The sequence below is a fragment of the Lissotriton helveticus genome, chromosome 8 (genome assembly GCF_964261635.1).
Source record: "Lissotriton helveticus chromosome 8, aLisHel1.1, whole genome shotgun sequence".
Taxonomy (NCBI): domain Eukaryota; kingdom Metazoa; phylum Chordata; class Amphibia; order Caudata; family Salamandridae; genus Lissotriton; species Lissotriton helveticus.
The window spans coordinates 1031872643-1031891876 of NC_136069.1; the positions used below are offsets into that span (position 1 = coordinate 1031872643).

At 45.7% G+C, this 19234-nt stretch overlaps 1 protein-coding gene across 1 annotated transcript in view; it reads right to left on the reverse strand.

Annotated features, from left to right (window-relative positions):
- The window catches only part of LOC144773077 (toll-like receptor 7), a 148133-nt gene extending 129696 nt beyond the window's left edge, over positions 1-18437 (reverse strand). Inside the window, exon 1 of the mRNA XM_078657868.1 lies at positions 18241-18437. Within this exon, the coding sequence (XP_078513994.1) occupies positions 18241-18243 (3 nt within the window). The 5' untranslated portion in view covers positions 18244-18437. The remainder of the gene's footprint in view (positions 1-18240) is intronic.
- Positions 18438-19234: the final 797 nt, after the last annotated feature.

Genomic DNA, 19234 nt, shown 5'->3' on the forward strand with positions numbered 1-19234 from the left:
GTCGGGGGGGTGCACCCAGGGGGCACTATTTTAGGGGCTGCGGCCTTTGTACTTTATTCTCACTGACAATACTGTCAGTCTGTCTAGCTACGCCTCTGGCTTTACTGCAGGTAAACAGGAAATGTATTTGAAATAATAATGAAGGAAGGTGCGGTCGGATTAATATATTATTTTCCATCCATGTGCGCCGGCTCTGCTGCTCCACGCAGACGTGCTGCCAGCAGCAGGGCTCAGTAAAGTAATAGTTAAGTATCTGCTCTCTGCGCTGGAGCAGGCTGAGAGTGCTACAATGTAGCAAATAAGCCCAGCAGCATATTTCCTGGGGCGCTGCGCGGCTTCAAGACGCAGCACCACAATGAGACTGACTAGAGGGCCCGGGATTAAATCCGGATGTGACCGCCGTAGTGCCTCATCAAGTCCTGAAGGAAGAGGAAGTGAGGTAGGTCAGATTCTGCGGGGAACTTAAATATGAGTCTGAGTCAAGTGACAGTCCTCGTTGCACTGCGGACTGTCTGCGCAATAGAATACATTTATGAAAACCCCTGGCGCTGCCGGAAGGGTGGCCCGATCAATACCAGTGTCAGTGACTGATTAATTTCTGTCACAGAGACACTGATGGCCGCTGCGCATGATCATCAGAGGCATCAACATCGTGGTGATGATGATCGTGGGCATAGAGTGGTGCGGCCGGGCGGGGGACGAGTCAGTGACTTAGTCTGGGAGAAGACTGGTGAGTGCATCATGCAGCATGCTGCAGCTGTGCGACCACGATTCGAATACCTGTGCGCATGCTGTGGCCGCCGGACGGACTGGGAGGAACCAGCAGACATGGGCGTCCGCAGGGGGGGCAAGGAGAGGCACTTGCCCCCCCCTGGAGTGCCCCTCCTTGCCCCCGCTGCGGACGCGCATGATTTTATGGATGCCTTTTGTCTGTAATTCTGGGCCCTGCAGGGAGCAGAGCTGTTCCCTGTGAGAGGCCTCAGCTCCCTGATGGGGCGCCTCGCACTCCTCCTCACAGCCCCTCCCACCCATTTTCATTCTGTCTGATGCATAAACTCAGATGAATGCACACACGCGCTCACTTGCATCCCTCTCTCTCACAACAATAGAGTGAAAATGATTTCTCGTAATCAGGCATTCCCAGAGCCGGAGCACGACACAAATCGTCTCTCAGCTGCAAGAACGCCACCAAGCATTCTTCGTCCCATGGTACCGGATCACTCACCTCCTTGTGCGTCAGTTTCTGTAAGGGCTTTGCTTTCAGTGAAAAGTTAACTATCCACTGTCGGCAGTAACCCACCATTCCTAGGAACATTCTAACTTCCCTCTGTGTTGTAGGCGCATTCATCTTCATTATCGCCTCAATCCTCTCTGGTGACACCTTACGTTTTCCTTTCTCTAACCGGTGTCCCAAATACTGCACTTCAGTCAGACAATACTGTAACTTGCTCGGAGATACCTTATGTCCATTTTCGGCTAAATGGTTCAGTAAGGCAATTGAGTCTACTTTACAGGCTTCCTCTGTCTCTGACGCAACAAGTAGGTCATCTATGTACTGGACCAGAACCGAGTTCTGGGGCAGTACTAGATTTTCGAGATTCTTCTTCAACAACTGGTTGAAAATAGATGGACTGTCTGTGAATCCTTGTGGGATTCGACACCATGTTAAAACGCGATCTTCCATTTTAAAAGCGAAAAGATATCTGCTCTCTTCATCCAATGGGATTGAAAAGAAGGCCTGGCAAAGATCTATCACTGTGAACCATTCTGCTTGACATGGTATTTGAAACAGTATCACTGATGGATTCGGTACCACAGGACAACATGAAACGACTATGTTGTTAATTTTTCGTAAATCCTGCACTATCCTGAATTTCCCACTAGGTTTCTGCAAACCCATAATCGGGGAGTTACAAGGACTACCCACAATTTCTTCCAGTATTCCCTGCTGTATCATTGACTCGATCACAGGTTTTATTCCTGCAATCGTTTCCTGGGACAATTTGTATTGAGGCGTTCTTGGAAACTCGGCATTTGGTTTTACTAGTATTTTTACCGGTTCTACCCCTTTAATCAATCCTATTTCTTCTCCTGTGAAATCCCATACCTCTGACGCCACTGCATCTCTTAAGTCTTGGGGAAGATCTTCTACTGTCAGAGTAGGATATAATTCTACACAGGATTTTGAGTTTGCTACCTTGAAAGTAGCATCATCGTCTGTAGTCTGTACCTCCACTCCTTGCGGGGTGCAGTATATTGTGCAGTTCAATTTGCACAACAAATCCCTTCCTAACAGACATACAGGACTCGAATCACAAACCACAAACTGATGTTCGTTCATATGGTTTCCTATCTTCACAGACACTGGTTCTGTCAATGGACTAGTCAGCCTTTTATTTGCGACTCCTACCACCTGAATTGTTTCCCCTGACATCGGCAAGTCAGGAACCACCGCTGACCTCAGAGTGGATCGGGTAGCCCCAGTATCCACTAAGAACGTTGTGGGACACCCTGCCACTTCTGCCTCAACAAATGGCCCTCTTTGATCCACTTCTAGGACTGCCCCGAGGGTACAGTCCTCTTCACTGCTCACACGTTGTCCTGTCAATGGATCAATGTAATAACACTTTTCTTCCTCGATGAAGAGAGGCATTTGTTTAAAGACCTTTCCCCCTGTCGCTACTTTCGGTGGCTGTGGGAACTGGGCCCGTGGAGCCGAAGTCCCCCCTTTGGCCACCTTGCTTCCTGGAACTGTCACCTTTGGAGTTGGGACTTCTTGAACCTGCTCTTCTACTTCTAGCTCTCCATTTTCAGGGTTAAAGGGACACTCGCGTCGCCAATGTCCCACCTGGTGACACAAATGGCACTTTGTCGTTTTCTTTAAAGTGGCAAAGTCTACCCTAGGTCTCTGCCCTTCTTCATTATCTTTGTTCTGACTGTTTGGTTTTCGTCCCATCCCCTGCTTCTGCTGGCCACCCTTCCCAGCGGACTGCATTTGCACCACCATCAATTTCTCCTTTAGATTCTTGGCTTTAGAATCTATCTCGTCACTACAGTATCTTGCATAACGTAAGATCTCATCTAGTGGTTTGTTCTGCCAACAGATTAAATGTTGCTGTATCATCAAACAAATATCAGGTCTCAACCCCAAGACAAACTTTGACACAAACTGCCCTATATCTTTGGGATCCATTACATCGAGTCCACTGTATTGTTTGAATGTTTTCAATAATCTCTCATAAAACTCGTGAACTGTCTCCTTGGGTTCCTGCCTCGTTCGGTCTATTTTCACCCAATCTATATCCTGTGGTGGTACCTTATCTTTCAGCCATGCTATTACCCTTTCATACTTTCGCATGACAATCTCGGACGGTCCATTAGTTCGAGCATCCCTCACTGGTTCAGTATTTGGCCATTCAACACTAGTCTTGCACGGGGTCCACAAATCAGATGGGACCACGATGTCAAACAACGTGTTCAAATCAATCCACAATACTTTCGAGATCTTTACAAACCTTTCTACCTGCTTATACCACTCAACTGGATTGTCCCTTAACTTCGGAAATGAGTTGGTAAATGCAGCTAAGTCTCCTCTACTCCAGGGCACATGTACATAATTTCCGTTTGATATTTCTCGCAAAGGGAATGCCTCCATATGCATTACCCTTCCCTCGGGGGTCATCACATTTGTACTTCGTCTAACTGTGCCCTTTTTCGACCACCTTTCTTCCCATTTGTCAAATTCTCTCCACACCCTTATCCCTGATACCAGCTCTCTTATGTGTGTTTTTAATCCAGTAGTTCTCTTCTCATCTAGGTCCTGGTCTGCGTACTGTAATCTGTGGTTACTCTGCAATGCCCTTGTCCTAGATAAATCCACGGCATACCTGTCTGCCAAATTAGTCAGTTTCTCATGAAACGCTCTAGCTTTCCTAGTAATATCCTTTGCCATGAACAATAACTCATCCTGTTCATACAATTCTATCCTTTCCAAAGGCAATGTTCCATCTATTATCTCATCAACATCTGATTTTAAACTAGTGACATCAAGTCTCTTTGCCTTAATTTCAGCTTTCAACACACTAAATTTAGTTCCCCCATCCGCATCTCTCCCATCCCAGCTCCGAGATCTACGTTTAGGCACTGGTGAGTTATAGGGAGTCCTCCCCTGTTCCCATCTCTCTAGGTCCCATGCCTGTCCATCTTCTCGGGGTGGATGGTGAAACACTCCTTCACGCCTCATAGCCCCTCTCTCCCCATCCTGGCTAGTTTCGCGGGATGTATGGTAAGATATTCCATTACTCCCTCTTTCTTCACTACTTCCCTGTGATTCCTGATTATTCGAGGCGTGGCGGGACCTATCACTGTTCTCCTTTCTCCAATGTTGAACGTCCTCTCCGAGTACATGATGAAGGCACCTAAACCTATTCTGAAAAGCCTGTACCATTTGGTCTCCACCTTTCTCCCAGAGGCGGGACATCTCCTCACACTCTACACTCCTACCATTTTGCTCCTGTTGTTCCCTCTCATCCGTAGGACGTGTAATTCCTCTATTCTCCTGACTTTGGCCTTCCCGCCCCTGACTGCTTTCGCTGGCCCCACAATGAGATACAGTCCCGTTACCTCTGCTTTCCCATTCTTGTTCTGTTCTTGACCTGTTACTCGGGGTTACTGCGGACCCATCCCATTCCCTCAAATCAGCTCTTAATTCTGTATAGGACTTTGGCCGCGGTCCCCTTAGGTCCATCGGTCCTCTCTGACCTCCCTGTCCTGTGTTGGGGCCTACAGATGTATCTAATGGGGTGTTCCACGTTACCGAACCTGGCAATTGCTTCCATGCATTTGTCACGTTATTCCTCCTTTCCATCTCGATCCTTTCTCTATCCAATTGCCTCTGTTCTTCCTCTCTATCTCTCTCTGGGTTATAGATCGATACTATAGGTCCTATGGTAACAGGCACTTGAAGAGCGTCTGGCAATCCAAAGGACTCAACCCTTTCGGTGGCTGGCGTTTTCTGCACCACAAACCTTCCCACTACACTCTGTACTGTACTAGGTTGAGGTGTCTCCCCACCTTTGGTAGGTGTCCATTCCGATATAGGGAGTGGTGTATACCCCTCTATGGCATTCCCATCTTCCCTTGCGAGCCCCCTATCTTCTATCACCCCCACTCTCGGAGGTGGTCTATCCATTAACAATCTGTTTATCAGATTGTCTTCCGACTCGCTTTCCTCGTCTTCCTCCATGAGGTTTCCTCCTCCTGCCACCTCCCTCATCGGATAAATTTTTTCCACCTCAATAGCCTGTACCCTCCACCGCTTTGCTTCCTCATCCCATTTAGAATCTCGCACTGCTCTTACCGATCGCGTCAGTCTTTGTTGACGCCTGTTCAAATTTCTGTCGTGTGCCGCCCTAATCCATGCATTAAGGGCCTCAAACTGTGTAGGTCTAGGTGAGGGTTTCAATGAGGACATAGTTGCTTTTAGCCGATGTAACACCTCTAACTTAAACGTCCCGTACCTCGGGAACTGCATTTCCTCATTCCCTTCCGTAAGCTTATTCCAAGCCCCAATCCATAATATGGTATGCAGCCCAACATTCGTTGCCATATAATGAGCTGGTGTACCCTCCGGCGGAGCCTCTTCCCCATAATAATGTTCACTTCGTTTTCGTTTAAAGATCCCTTTCAAACACTTAAAACACTTCATGATTTCTCTCTTTCTCCGCGTTTGTTTACTTCCTGATGATACTCCACCAATCTCAGCCCAGTTCTCACTAACTGGCCTATCCGTACGCGACTTCCCTCCGACGTCACTCTAGCCGCCCAACCAGAGCGCGGCTCTAGCTAACGTCACACCAACCGCTCAATCACAGCGCGGCTCTAGCCGACGTCACCCGTCCCCCTTCGCAGCAGTTCCCCTCCTTTCTCAGCTCGTCTCCTCGGTCATGCACGCGTCCCATTCATACTCTGAAAAAAATGATTACTTCCGTCCAAGCGATCACCTTTCTTGACTGTACGCCCACAGTCTTTCTGTAGTTGTCACCTTAACTTGACGAAATGTCTTTCCGTTTACTTCCAGACAATCGCCTTCTCTGATAGGTTACTCACACACAGTAACTTCCGACCAGCGTCCGTTACTCATACGCTCACTCTTACACTCCCCCTATCTCGGTTCCACGGCAGTCAATGGTACCTCGTGACCTCCGTACTATGGTCGACAACTACTCTGGATGTTCGATACACCCAAAACCACTTAAGCTCTGGCCTGAACTTAAGATTTCACCAGTTCACCAGTTTACCAGGTAACCAGTTTACCAGGTTGCGCGCGCTCACAACCTTCTCTCATTCACACTACAGGCATTCAACTCCGCAAGACATTACAATACAAATACAACACAAAACACCGCAATCTGTTCACGCATGACCCTTGTTATACTCACTCTCCTCCGATACTGCTGCTTTTCTCGCACCGTCTGCACCTTTCGGCGCACGATTCTTCCGCTGCTCGTCTCTCGACGTCTAGGGGCCTTGGGGTAAACTAACCTCTCTAGATTACCTTCCTCAAGAAGATAACCATCCTACTCTGCTACCAACTGTTAACGCGGGATTACTGGTTACTAGTTACCTTACCAGATCCCAAACCAAGTCGACTGGATCGTTGGTACCTGTCATTGAGTAAAAGGTAATCTAACAATAGGTCAATCGATTAAGAACTTACACCACTCTAAATGACCACTGACCAGGATTAAGTTTCAAAGATTTAATATAAAGTCAAAGATAACTGAAGATACAAACTTCTCAAGATGAGGTTCAAAAGATAAACTGGTATCACTATGAACATAAATTCTTTGAATAGTCTGAGTCTGCAAAACAGAATAATGAGTACAATTTCGAATATCATGAGCGTTGCCAAAATGGATACAAGTTGCAACCTCAAAGTCATTACAGAAAAGAAAATTAAGGTTAGTCTGTCCCTACACTATACTAAGTGACATCCCTACTTAACAAGATCTTTACCCCTCTAGGTGTCAGCCGTGGTGACTTCCTAAGAAGATCACGCACTTCTCTTTGTCTCTTCTCTGATAATGCGTCTCTCCTAATCAGCCTATCTGCCTACCCATCCGCTTCCTTAGGCTCCCAAAATCATCTGCTCTGCTCTCCTCCCGGGTCGCTTTCCCTAATACCAAATGACATTTCTGATAGGAATGCCCCTTGGGACGCCCCTCACGTGGTACATCTTTGCGCGGTAAACTCCATGATGGTACTCTTCAAGACCCTCGTTAAAGTTGACCTTGGCTCCCAGGCTTCTTCTCCAGTGCGCCGATACCCCCTGAAATTCCTGAAAACTCCTACAGGCCTGCGCCAAGCGCCACTGAACAAAGCCCCTTTCATTCTAGCTGATTAGGACCCTCGCACCTGCATACAGTCCGTCCTGCAGTGGGCCTCAAATTCCAGACTCCACCATATCTATATGTCGTAAAGCACACGCGAAGCTCTGTACTGGACGCCTCTCGACTTCTCTTCTAACGAGCACATGGCACATCAAAGGAGATGACATTATCAGTTCAGGCCTACTTGATTTACATGAAGCGGGTCCCTGCACTCTAAAACATTAACTTGATTTAAACAGCATTCTTAACTAGCATACGTTTCTAAAACAACACATCTATAAAGCATATATTCCCGTACTAAGTTTTGATAATACAATTTTGGAAGATCCATGTTAACCCCATCTCACATTATTTTAGCAGCACGTTTAGATTTGCTGTGAATTGCCCTAAGGCCTACACAATGTAACTGGTTTTCAGAGTTCCATTCAACTCTTACATGATTCCTTTAACATGAGAACATGAGGTTTTCATATTCATCCCAAACATTTCTACATTAATCTCACACAGTTATGACTATTGTTACTCTACTTAAACATTCTATACATTTCACTACTGAATATAAGGCACTTTGTGTATTTCACTTCTAGATATAAAACACTTGTGTGCAAAGCATGTTTAAACTAACTACGTGCTTGTAAATATGGTGCACTTATACATTTTTCAGACTTGTGCTCTCTCACATGCATGCACACATTCACACACATGCAACCAGACACGCTCAGGTGCATACACTCAGATGCATGCACACACGCGCTCACGTGCACACACAGGCACATATTCACACGTGCACACACACATGCAACCAGACACACCCACGCACAGGTGCATACACTCAGACACATGCACACACGTACTCACATGCACACACAAACACGCATGCACACATTCACACACGTGTACACATGCTTTCACAAACACATACGCACACACACACAAACACACACACACATATATGTCACATTTATTAAAGGAGCATTTTCAAACAAACTATTGGGTTTGCCAATGCTCACTTGTTTACGCCAAACAGGCCAGCTGTTCCCTTCAGGAACTAAAATTGAGAAGTCAAATCTTGAACTCTCCATAAAGGTGCCCCTCCGGGATCAGCTTGTTCAATAAATGCTAGGAACCCCCAGGATTGCGTGTGCCAATGAGTGGGAGTTATTACTTAAACAACATTAGTATTTATATAAATTGAAGAGAGTGACCCTAAGTTAAAAAGATGCTGTTACACACATGTACATAGAACAGCTGCTTTAGTACTCACGTGCAAGGGTGTGCAGTTGTCGCAGGTTACTTGTGGACTCTCCTGAGGGAGTCTTCTGGTCACAGAGGGAGGCAGAGAGGTATCCATGAAACCTAGCCTCAGAGGGAGGCAGAGAGGTATCCAAGAAACCTAGGGCCCGATGTAGGTAGCCCTTTACCGATCGGAATCGGCCGAAAATACCGATTTTCTGCCGTTTCCGATCGGTAAAGGGCTATCGAGATGTAGGGGCACATTTTCGGTAATTTTACCGAATCGTTATCATTTCCGAATCGGTAAAGTTACCCAATCGGTAATATTTACTGATTCGGTAATGATGACGATTCGGTAGAACTACCGAAAATGCAATGTAGGTAGCCAATGTTCCATCAGCACATGGCCTACAGAATCGGTATTTTACCATGGAATACAAATCCATGGTAAAAAACCGATTCCTGTGTACATGCACATCTGTGCATGTACACATGTGCCATGTGACAGACAGACGTGCCCTTAGGGCATGTCTGTGAGCCACATTGCACACATGCCCGTTTTGGGGGTGCTAGAGGGTGTCAAAGTGACACCCCCTGCACCCTTGTGAATTCTTTAATTACCGATTTGGTAAATACCGAATCGGTAATGCCTAATCATTCCTATGGGCTTCAAAGCCCATAGGAATGAATGGGCATTACCGATTCGGTATTTACCGAATCGGTAATTAAAGAATTGTTAAGGATTCGGTAACGAATCCAGATGTTGGGACCTACATCCCATTTACCGATTTTTGAATACCGATTCGGTAGGATTCGGTATTTCAAAATCGGTAAATGAGATTTACCTACATCGGGCCCTTAGTCTCAGAGGGAGGAAGAGAGGTACCCTATGACCCTAGCCTCACAGGGAGGAAGAGAGGTAGAGAGGTACCCTATGACCCTAGCCTCACAGGGAGGAAGAGAGGTAGAGAGGTACCCTATGACCCTAGCCTCACAGGGAGGAAGAGAGCTATCCAAGGAACCTAGCCTCAGGGGGAAGCAGCAGTGAGGTGTCCCAGGACCCCAGCCTCAGAGGGAGGCAGAGAGGTACCCTATGACCCTAGCCTCAGAGGGAGGCAAAGAGGTACCCTATAACCCTAGCCTCAGAGGGAGGTAGAAAGGTGCCCTATGGCCCTAGCCTCAGAGGGAGCCAGGGGGTAATTTTAGGGTTACAAGCGGGTGTGGGTGTTGGTGTGCAGGGGGTAATTTTAGGGTTCAGTGTGGGTATGGGTTTTGGGGTGACAGGGGGATAATTTTAGGGTTCAGGGTGGGTATGGGTTTTGGGGTACCAGGGGAGTAATTTTAGGGTTCAGGGAGGGTATGGGTTTTAAGGGGCCAAGGGGGGTAATTTTAGGGTTCAGGGTGGCTATGAGTTTTGGGGGGGCTGGGGTAATTTTAGGACTCAGGGTGGGTATGGGTTTTGGGGTGCCAGGGGGATCATTTTAGGGGTGGGTATGGGTTTGGGGTACTAGGGGGTAATTTTAGGGTTCTGGGTGGGTATGGGTTTTGGGGTGCCAGGGGGTAATTTTAGGGTTCCAGGCAGGTATGGGTGTTGGTGTGCCAGAGGGTAATTTTAGGGTTCAGTGTGGGTATGAATTTTTGGGGTGCCAGGGGGATAATTTTAGGGTTCAGGGTCGGTATGGGTTTGGGGTAGCAGGGGAGCAATTTTAGGGTTCAGGGCGGGTATGGGTTTTAAGGGGCCAGGGGGGTATTTTTAGGGTTCAGGGCAGGTATGAGTTTTGGGGGGGCAGGGGTAATTTTAGGTTTCAGGGTGGGTATGGGTTTTGGGGTGCCAGGGGGATAATTTTAGGGTTTATGGTGGGTATGGGTTTTGGGGTACCAGGGGGGTAATTTTAGGGTTCAGGGTGGGTATGGGTTTTGGGGTGCAAGGGGGGGACATTTTAGGGTTCAGGGCGGGTATGGGTTTTGAGGTGCCAGGTGGACAATTTTAGGGGCCAGGGCGGGTCTGGGTTATGGGTTTTGGGGTGCCAGGGGGCTAATTTAAGTATCAGGGAATGTATGAGTTTTAAGGGGCCGGGGGGTCATTTTAGGGTTTATGTGTGCTCTAATTGTTGTCCAGTTTCAAATGCAGAATTCACCACTTTTTTCTCAGCTTGGCCTGAGCATTACCCGATCCTGATTGTCTGCCATTTTAGCTCCGCCCATATTGATTAACATTAGCCACACACCTTGGTTTGCCAGGTTAGCCCCTCCCCTGGAAAAATTTCTGCGGATGCCCATGCCAGGAGACAGTCTGAACAATTTATTAAATGCGTGTTACTTTTGTCAATGTGTGCAGCGTGCAGAGCCGTTACTGACTTTGCTGGACACAGTTTATTATAACTTGTGTCACCGCTGCCGCGAGGGGCTCACACAATGTCCAATCTGATAAATTATTTTCACACAGTCAGACAACATTGGGCTGGTGCTAGTAACTCGCTCCGGGTCTCTTATTTATATGCCATTCTTTGCGGTTTTTATTATATGTTTCACAGAGGCATGTTTTAAACATGCTAATTATGTGATTGGCAAATGTCAACCACATGTTCCAGAGACTAGTAAAAACATACATAATATATACACAACAACGGCAAGTCCTGCACATGCTCGTGACGTACTGAACAGTACAGGTGCCATCAGCATCAGCATGTTGTACTGATATTAGTGAAGTATTGTACACTACATGCGTTAGTGATGTGCTCTCCAGACACAAGTGCTGAACTACACTCGGCAGATACCAGCATGGTGCTGTGGGGTGTCAGTAACAATATTGGCTCGTTCTAGTTATATACATTATGGATGCTAGTGACAAACTGGGCCTGGCTTGATATTACTCAGACAGCATTGGGCTGGCTGGACTGAGCTCTGCACCAGATACCAACGTTGCAGGCTACCAGCAGTCTGTGCTGTGCACTCTGACTCCTCTGCCCCAGGGTCAGGAGAGCCTCTCCCTGTAGCACCACTGAGGCCACTAACTTGGGAAAAACTGGACTAATGCCTGCCTTGCGGCTGGTCGCCTTACGACTGCCTTGTGCCCCGAGAGAGAGCCCCTTCCGGTGCCCCTGCCTTGCTATGGACGCCAGCAGCACTAAATTGAGACAACACGGAGAGCAGCACTGAAGCCATTCTGGCACAGGAGGAGTGTGGCTCACTGATTAGAGCGGCAGACCCTGATGCAGAGGTTTGGCCCGGGACCAGGGTTCAATTCCCGTCGCGGCAGGGTCTTGAGCTCAAATGTCCGCGGACCCGATAATTCTCGGCACGGTGCCTACTCTAATCATGGGGGCCCACGCTGCAACTCTGGGCAATAGCTCGCTTAGTCTCCACACCGGCCCTAATCGCTAAGGATGCCTGGCTTCACCAGGGGGGTGCCCAGGAGTTGGGCGCCTCACAGGAACAGGCCAGGATAGGTTCCTCAGCGGTTTATTCAGCGCGGGGACACACTGGTAAGTGTAACCATGCGCTTTATAAGCTTCAGAATTATATAGAATTACATTCAGCGTTTCCCATTCTCTGGTAAGGTTGATAAATACTGCCATACTAGCCATTTGTTCATGTTGATTTAAAGCTTAAGCATGACAAAATTATAAAAAAAATCATTGTCTTCATAAACTTTATACATTTTACAATGGACTTTGTCTTTATTTACTTTAATTATGAGACCGTTATCTTTAACTTCGCAGCTTCAGAACAATGCAAAGTATGCACTGATGAGGGAAAAAATCTTGGCTTTTTGTATGACCCCGAGCCAGGACAATACAATACCAATCATGCCAGTAAAAACAATAGATTGGTGGTAACCCTATGGTGACTGGTACAGTAGGACCTACCTGGGATCTACTGTAGTAACAGTGAGCAATAGTGAAGACAATAATCCAAACAGGCCAGTCCAACCCTGGTCAGGCTCAGGTTCTTCTTAATAGCAGGAGGGTGAATGTGCACACTGAGCATCATTTGCTGCTGCTTTTGGACCAGTCCAAGCCTGGTTGGAGCTTCTCATTATTGTGGTGGGGAGAAGGCTTTAAATGACATTTTTGTCAGAGGGTGGCTCTGAGAGTCACTTAACACCAAGTACGAAAATGTGGCCCATCCATGGCTGCTTCCTGTTGTGTATATCATGTGAATTGTAACACTGTGAAACCTGACTTGTTAGTCCTAAACACATTGCATGCTGAGATTAATAGTTTTCTCTTTTCCTATCAGGATGAATGATCATACAATATCCACAGTACAAAATGCACCAAGTTATGAAAAGAAGATGTGTTGTGATCAATAGGAAGTGCTCTGCAGCAGTTTAAAGATTTGTTCGAGTTTCTCACAGCTCAAAAAGGTATAATTTGTAATGTTTATCCATTTCCATGGACTTCATTGCTTGGTTCTGCTCGCGAGAAATTGTCACTCATAGTGGTTGAAATGTCACTCATAATTGCTCTGCAATTTAAAAAATGCCACACATAGCAATCTGACACCGTGGCAGCTATGCCGACGTGGCTGCTACACAGTGACACACTTGCTGGGATAGGGGAGCAGTTGAGACTCAGACCGATTTGTGGGAAGGGGACACATTGCATTGGGTGTGTTGAATGCTGTGGTGAGCAGGATTTGAGGGTGACTGCGCCCACCTGTGGAATTGTTCTGTGCGGGTGATGGGGTGGGACATAGGCCGTTCGGCACATGGGTCGGGGCGGTGAGAGATGGGTCAGACTGTGGCGGGGTGTGGGAGTCCCTGGCACAGATCTCGATTGCCTCGGGCCTATACCGTGGATTAATTGGAGACAGGTGGCCCGTGGCTCCGGTTGCTGCGGTGAGCATGTGCGTGATGGCATGGTTGCTGGGCGGGCCTCGGGAGAGCCTGTTGGGAAGCGCGTGCCGATCACAGTCAGGCAGGCTGACGGATATGTGTGGGGGTATTAGGAAGAATCACACCGGTATGGTTGGGTGAATGGCCCGGAGTGCTGTGCGCGGCCCTCTTCGGCTGCGAGTTCAGATGGTTGGCACTTGCTTGCACTGGTTGGTGGACCGGTGTGGAGCTGGCATTCCGATGATACATGTGAGAAATATTTGTGCCCGAGGTTTGACAGTGGGGTGAGATTCGAAATTTGAGTCGAGACTTGGCCTCGCACGGTCACGGGGCTCCGGATGCCATGGGCGGCAGTCTGTGGGATGGCCTCGGGCGCCACGGGCTCTAGCTACGCCTCTGAAATGGTGTATGTATCCGTCATGTGATATGGGCATACAGTTCTGTGCCCCAACACGATTTTTTCTTATCCAAATAAAAATACACGTGGTGGCTGGCTGCTTGCTGGGGTGCAGACACACAGTTCTGTCGTCCAGTGAGGTGCCAGATGCTTTTGAGATATTTTCTTTGCCCAAGAAAAAGTTCAGCCATTCAGAAGCTCTTTGCTTGGGTCCAGCCACACTTGACTGGGCCTCAGCAGGGAGTCGGACTCTTTTTGGATTGTTGGGGTACAATCACACACAACTTTGTCCCAGTAAGAAAACGGACATGGTTTGGAATTTTTCTTAGCCTAAAAAAGACAAACATTGTCTGTTTCCTTGCTTGGCTGAAGGCACACACTTCTGAGGTACAGCGAGGAGCCAGACATTTTTTGGCTTTTTCTTAAGTGAAAATCCAAATAGTGCTTGTATCCTTGCTGGGGCATACACACACATGTTTGCACTCCAGAAAGGAGCCAGCCACTTTATGTATTTTTCTTTGTCTAAGAAACAAATCCTAATGGTGTTGGGATCTTTTTGACAGCACAGAAACACACATCGGAGACTGGGGTCATCTAGCACCTAGGGAAAACTACCAACCCCAGATATATGAAAACACTAGACACTGGGAGGAGTCATTGGTGGTATGTCTTAAAAGGATGGCACCACTTTCTCTTACCCAGTGTTCCCTCCATAGGACAAACATTGGTAAAAAAAGGATTTCCTCATATTCCTGTGACAGAAAGTTCAGGAATATGTGGGGAACAGCAAACCTCTCAGCACCTAGAGTTCCTATATGTATAACAGTAAAAACAGTGTGTCACTTGTGTGGGTGGGATTATCATACCTGACTTGACCTGGCCAAATAGGAGTGCATGTGAAGTCAATATTGTGTTGATGTAATCTTCGCATGGTCACAATCTTGGCCTATTCCTGTTGCCTGCAAAAGGGCCACCCTCATGTGGGATACCATTTCTATCGGGGGAAGGGTGAAACTATTGGATAGTAGGACGTTTGCCATTTACTGAAGGCTGGAGTTTTATGTCACAAAATAGAAGAAATGTAGATTTTCTGTGTATCCAAAACATTTACAATGGATTCTGGGTCTTACAAATGTTATGACTTCAAGTTGGTCTCATCACCGCATCACTGTGGATTCCTCTGTGTCTCGAAATTTCAGAAATGTATCGGGTTTGTAGGTTGCCATGGGTGACCGCCTCGCCTGGTCCCAAATATTATAGAAATCCCAATGGAATCCCCCCATCAAAAACTTTCTCTGGTGTCTAGTGTGTAGATTTATGCTCAAACCCATGGAACTTCAAAATATGTCTTATAGCCTAAAACCCAAATGTAAAGGAACACAGATTTGGGCAGGCCTTGAGAGGGACATGTTCCTTTGTGAGGATGACTGTAGGAAACTAACATGCCCTAGGGACAAAATGTTGAATCTCTGACAAACATCTTGTTCAATGTCTTGGTTTGGTCAGCCAGTAAGGGAGAAGGAAGTCTGGGACACATCAATAGAAACCTTAAGATGTGTATGTGTTGAAGGAGTGTGTACCAAAAACACGTTACTTTCCTAAAGCACCCCACAGCCAAAGGTTGGCATCCACCTTTGTTCCTCTGAGTCTCCTGAGTTTTTTGGTACCAGACATATGTTTTCTATTGGTATCAGTATTTTGGTCACAGATAACACCCCTCAACTGTACGGAATCACACTGTAACCCTATATTTTTAAGATCTACACAACCTAATGTTACCTCCAGCAAAAGGACAGGTAACCTAAACCTGCATTTCACTTAAGGAGGCTTTTCAATTTTCTCAAATACACCAGTTCATCATCCATGGGCACTCTAAGCCCAAAGAAAACCAGTGTTTGGGAGCAAACTAAAACAATCTGACAAATGTCATGTTCAGCGCCATCTACCTGCCAGCGAGTCAGGGTGAGGGAGATCTGACTCCCAGTGATGGAAACCTTAGTATGTGTATGTACATGTTAAAAATATATGTTTTGGGTGCATTTCCATATAGCCCAGGGGTGATATCTGTGACCAAAAGGCAGGAACCCTAAACTGCCATTTCACTTGAAGCAGCTTCCTAATTTTTCAAAATGCACTATAATCAGTTTATTAATTGTGGGCATCCGAAGGCAAGAGAAACCCCATACATGTGAGGTACTCCATGTTCAAGTAATCCAGAGAAACAAAGTTAGAGGTTAAGCCTTGGCAGGTATATGTTCCTGTGGAAGGTAGACAGAAGGGTATAACCATGTTTTGAAAATAAAATGCTCAAAACTTTGACAGATGTCATGTTCAGCGTGTTCTGGGCAACCAGTCATGGCAAGGCAGGTCTTGCATGCACCAATAGATTCCTCAGGTCACACAGAATTGGAAAATGTAGAGTTTTCATACTTTTCATGTAGTCCTGTGTTTTTTAAATCTGTTATCAAATGAAGAGGGCACCAGAAGCAATGAGTCTACCACAATGGTATGCTCTGTGCAAATATTACATAATTTATCGTGCAAGCTAGATTACTTAGAAAAACCCACGCATATTTGGGTGTTGCTCATTAGCGGTCCAGGATTATGTTCGTCCATCTGAGAAATGAAATAAAAAAGAAAAATATCTACACATTTTTCTCTACATCTTCCAGCTGCAATGAGATATTGATACAGGTTTTGCAACCAAGCATAGTCCTGAATTTGCTGTAAATAAAATACAGTTTGATGAATACACATAGAGACATTATATGTACCTGTGCTTGAACAACCTAAAGTCAATTTCAAGGAGCCCGTCGAGGCATTGGTCGGACTGTAATCCCTACAATCAGGGTGGTGCCTGCGGAGGCACTGCCAGCCGCGGCCGGTGGAGGGAGTGCGGTGGGGCAGGTAGGCGGTGTGGGGGAGGGGCAAGGTGGGGGGTGGTAAACAACGGAATATGGATACTTGCAGGTAAGTAAACAATTTTATAAATAAAACGAATTTCGTAGCGCGCGCTGCATCGCATTTTGCGATGCAGGGTGCGCTACGAAATTCGAAGTACCGCCATATCCTGAGTTATTTAGCTAATAAAAACAACATTCTCAGGCAGAATTAGGAATCCAAAACTGACATTTTGAAGGAATCTCAAGTAGAGAAGAAAAACATCACTGGTCATGCTTTAGACATTCTCTACACCATTGAGTGTCACACAGGCATGACTGTGTTTCCTGTAGGGCACTTACTGAGAATATTAAAGAAAGTGGATGATGTTGCTGGTAATTTATTGCAGCAACATGACTAAGAAGTAAAGAATCATGTGATGTAAAATACTTAATAAATAATTCTCTGTTGGCTGAAAGTTCTCTTCCCAAAATCGCCATGTATTCTTAGGGACAGCACAGGTAATATTTATGAGCTACCATGCAACTTTGGCACTACGATGACATAGGAATAGGTTTCCAAACTTTGCATCATAAAATAGACAAGCACTGGCAAAGCCAGTAAGTTTGGCATTGGGGGTCAACCTTTTTACTTTGTCAATCCTTGTCTTGTATTGTCATGATTTTTAAATTTATTGTTATGAAAGCTGCCGGGCTCTCGTTAATCTTAAACAAACGTTTGAAAAAAGAAAAATATATTTTTGGTCTCAAAAAGCATATATTGCCTTAGTTATCCCTGGAACTGAAGGGAACTACTTTTTTGTTTAGGTGTCCCAGTTGTGAAAGGTCAGACATGATATAACTTACAGCAAAGTTAGCCAATGCTGAAGTGGGCTAACCCACTGCTTGAATGCAAATGACACAAAACAGACCAATAGATGAAGAGGGCTAGCTGAAAGCCCTTATAAGTAACTATATTATACATATACATGTACTAAAATCTAAAGTATGTAGCTAAGACCAGTTATGTATGGAGGGAAACCTAAGAATACAGATCCTTTTGATAAGGCACACCTTACTGATGAAAATTGCACACAAAAGGAACCAAAAAACAAGTAAAAATGCTTCTTAGTGCAAGTTACTTATTACAATGATGATCAAAATAAAATTCCTATTTTTTCCCCCAAAAATATGGTTTTATTATTGGTATTATTGCTCACAATAGTCAAATAAAAAGAGGACTAAAAAACTACTCAGGAAGACACATGTAAAATCCGAAGGGATGAGTCACATACCACTCTTTTCTAAATTCGTTAGCATTGACAAACATTTGTTACCTACAGTATCCATGCATGAAGGCAATATTTTAGCTATTCTACTTCCTTTGCAAGTAGAGAGTGGAGTACATGTAGAATGCACATAACATTGTTCTGGCGGTACCTTTCACACTGATATTTTTTAGGCTATATATATGTTTAGGATAAGAGGAATATGGCATACCATTTTCGATGTTCCAGCAAGTGTGGTGTCTTCTTCGATTAAAGTTTAAGCCAAATGGAAGCCGGCAGCCCTTTGGAAAGATCACCCAACTTCTGCGAGGATGAAGTTCAGACAGAGAACACAACTCTGACAGCAAGCAATAGGATGCAATGAAACTGTGACTTTTACCCACTTCCTCAAAGTCAGTGCACGTGTTTGGTCGCTGGCACCTCCTGTTATCGTTCTCTGTTAAAAATAGACAAGAAAAGCTTGTGTAATACGTTCTTCCTGATTCACATGATCTATCATTTAACAGACTATACCGAGGGGTTTTCCATTTAGAATACAATTGTTGAATCTCTTGTGTTTTTTCAGCAATGTTATATACAATGGTATAATGTGGACACACATGCGGCCAGATTACAGAAGCTTTGCAGTGATGCCATAATAGAGTGAATGTTCCTTCATATTGCTGTTCTGCTTACAAAATAGGTGATTGGAGCAAACATACTTTGCCCTATCATATGTTATATGGAGGTTTCTGCACTAGCCCTACCAGTACTTAAAGGGATAGTAACACAAATATATACCCTCGATGAAGTGAATACTTAACTGATGTGCTTCTTTCTACGCACATATTCTAATTAATCAGATGCTGACCCCTCACCCACCCTGGCATGCTACATCATTCGACATGCTCTTCACGCCTGCCTATTAAAGTCCAGACCGGTATGGGCTACTCTCATGTTGGCCTGATGTATTCTTCCCTGTGCTTCTTTCTGTTTTTTTAGCATTGCCAAGTGGCAGGTGCAGTAAAGCGAAAGCTGGCCTGTTGCTAACTTTAGGTTTTCCTTTTTGTTCCCTCATGTCCTTTGCAATTACAGAGTAAGCATGATGATAATCTTTATGCAACTAAACTATTTCAATCATAGGTGTGCCCACACCTTTGAGGTAGAGCCCACTCGTATCGGAGACCGGCAACAAAATAAGGAGCTGACCATAAGATGAAGCGGTA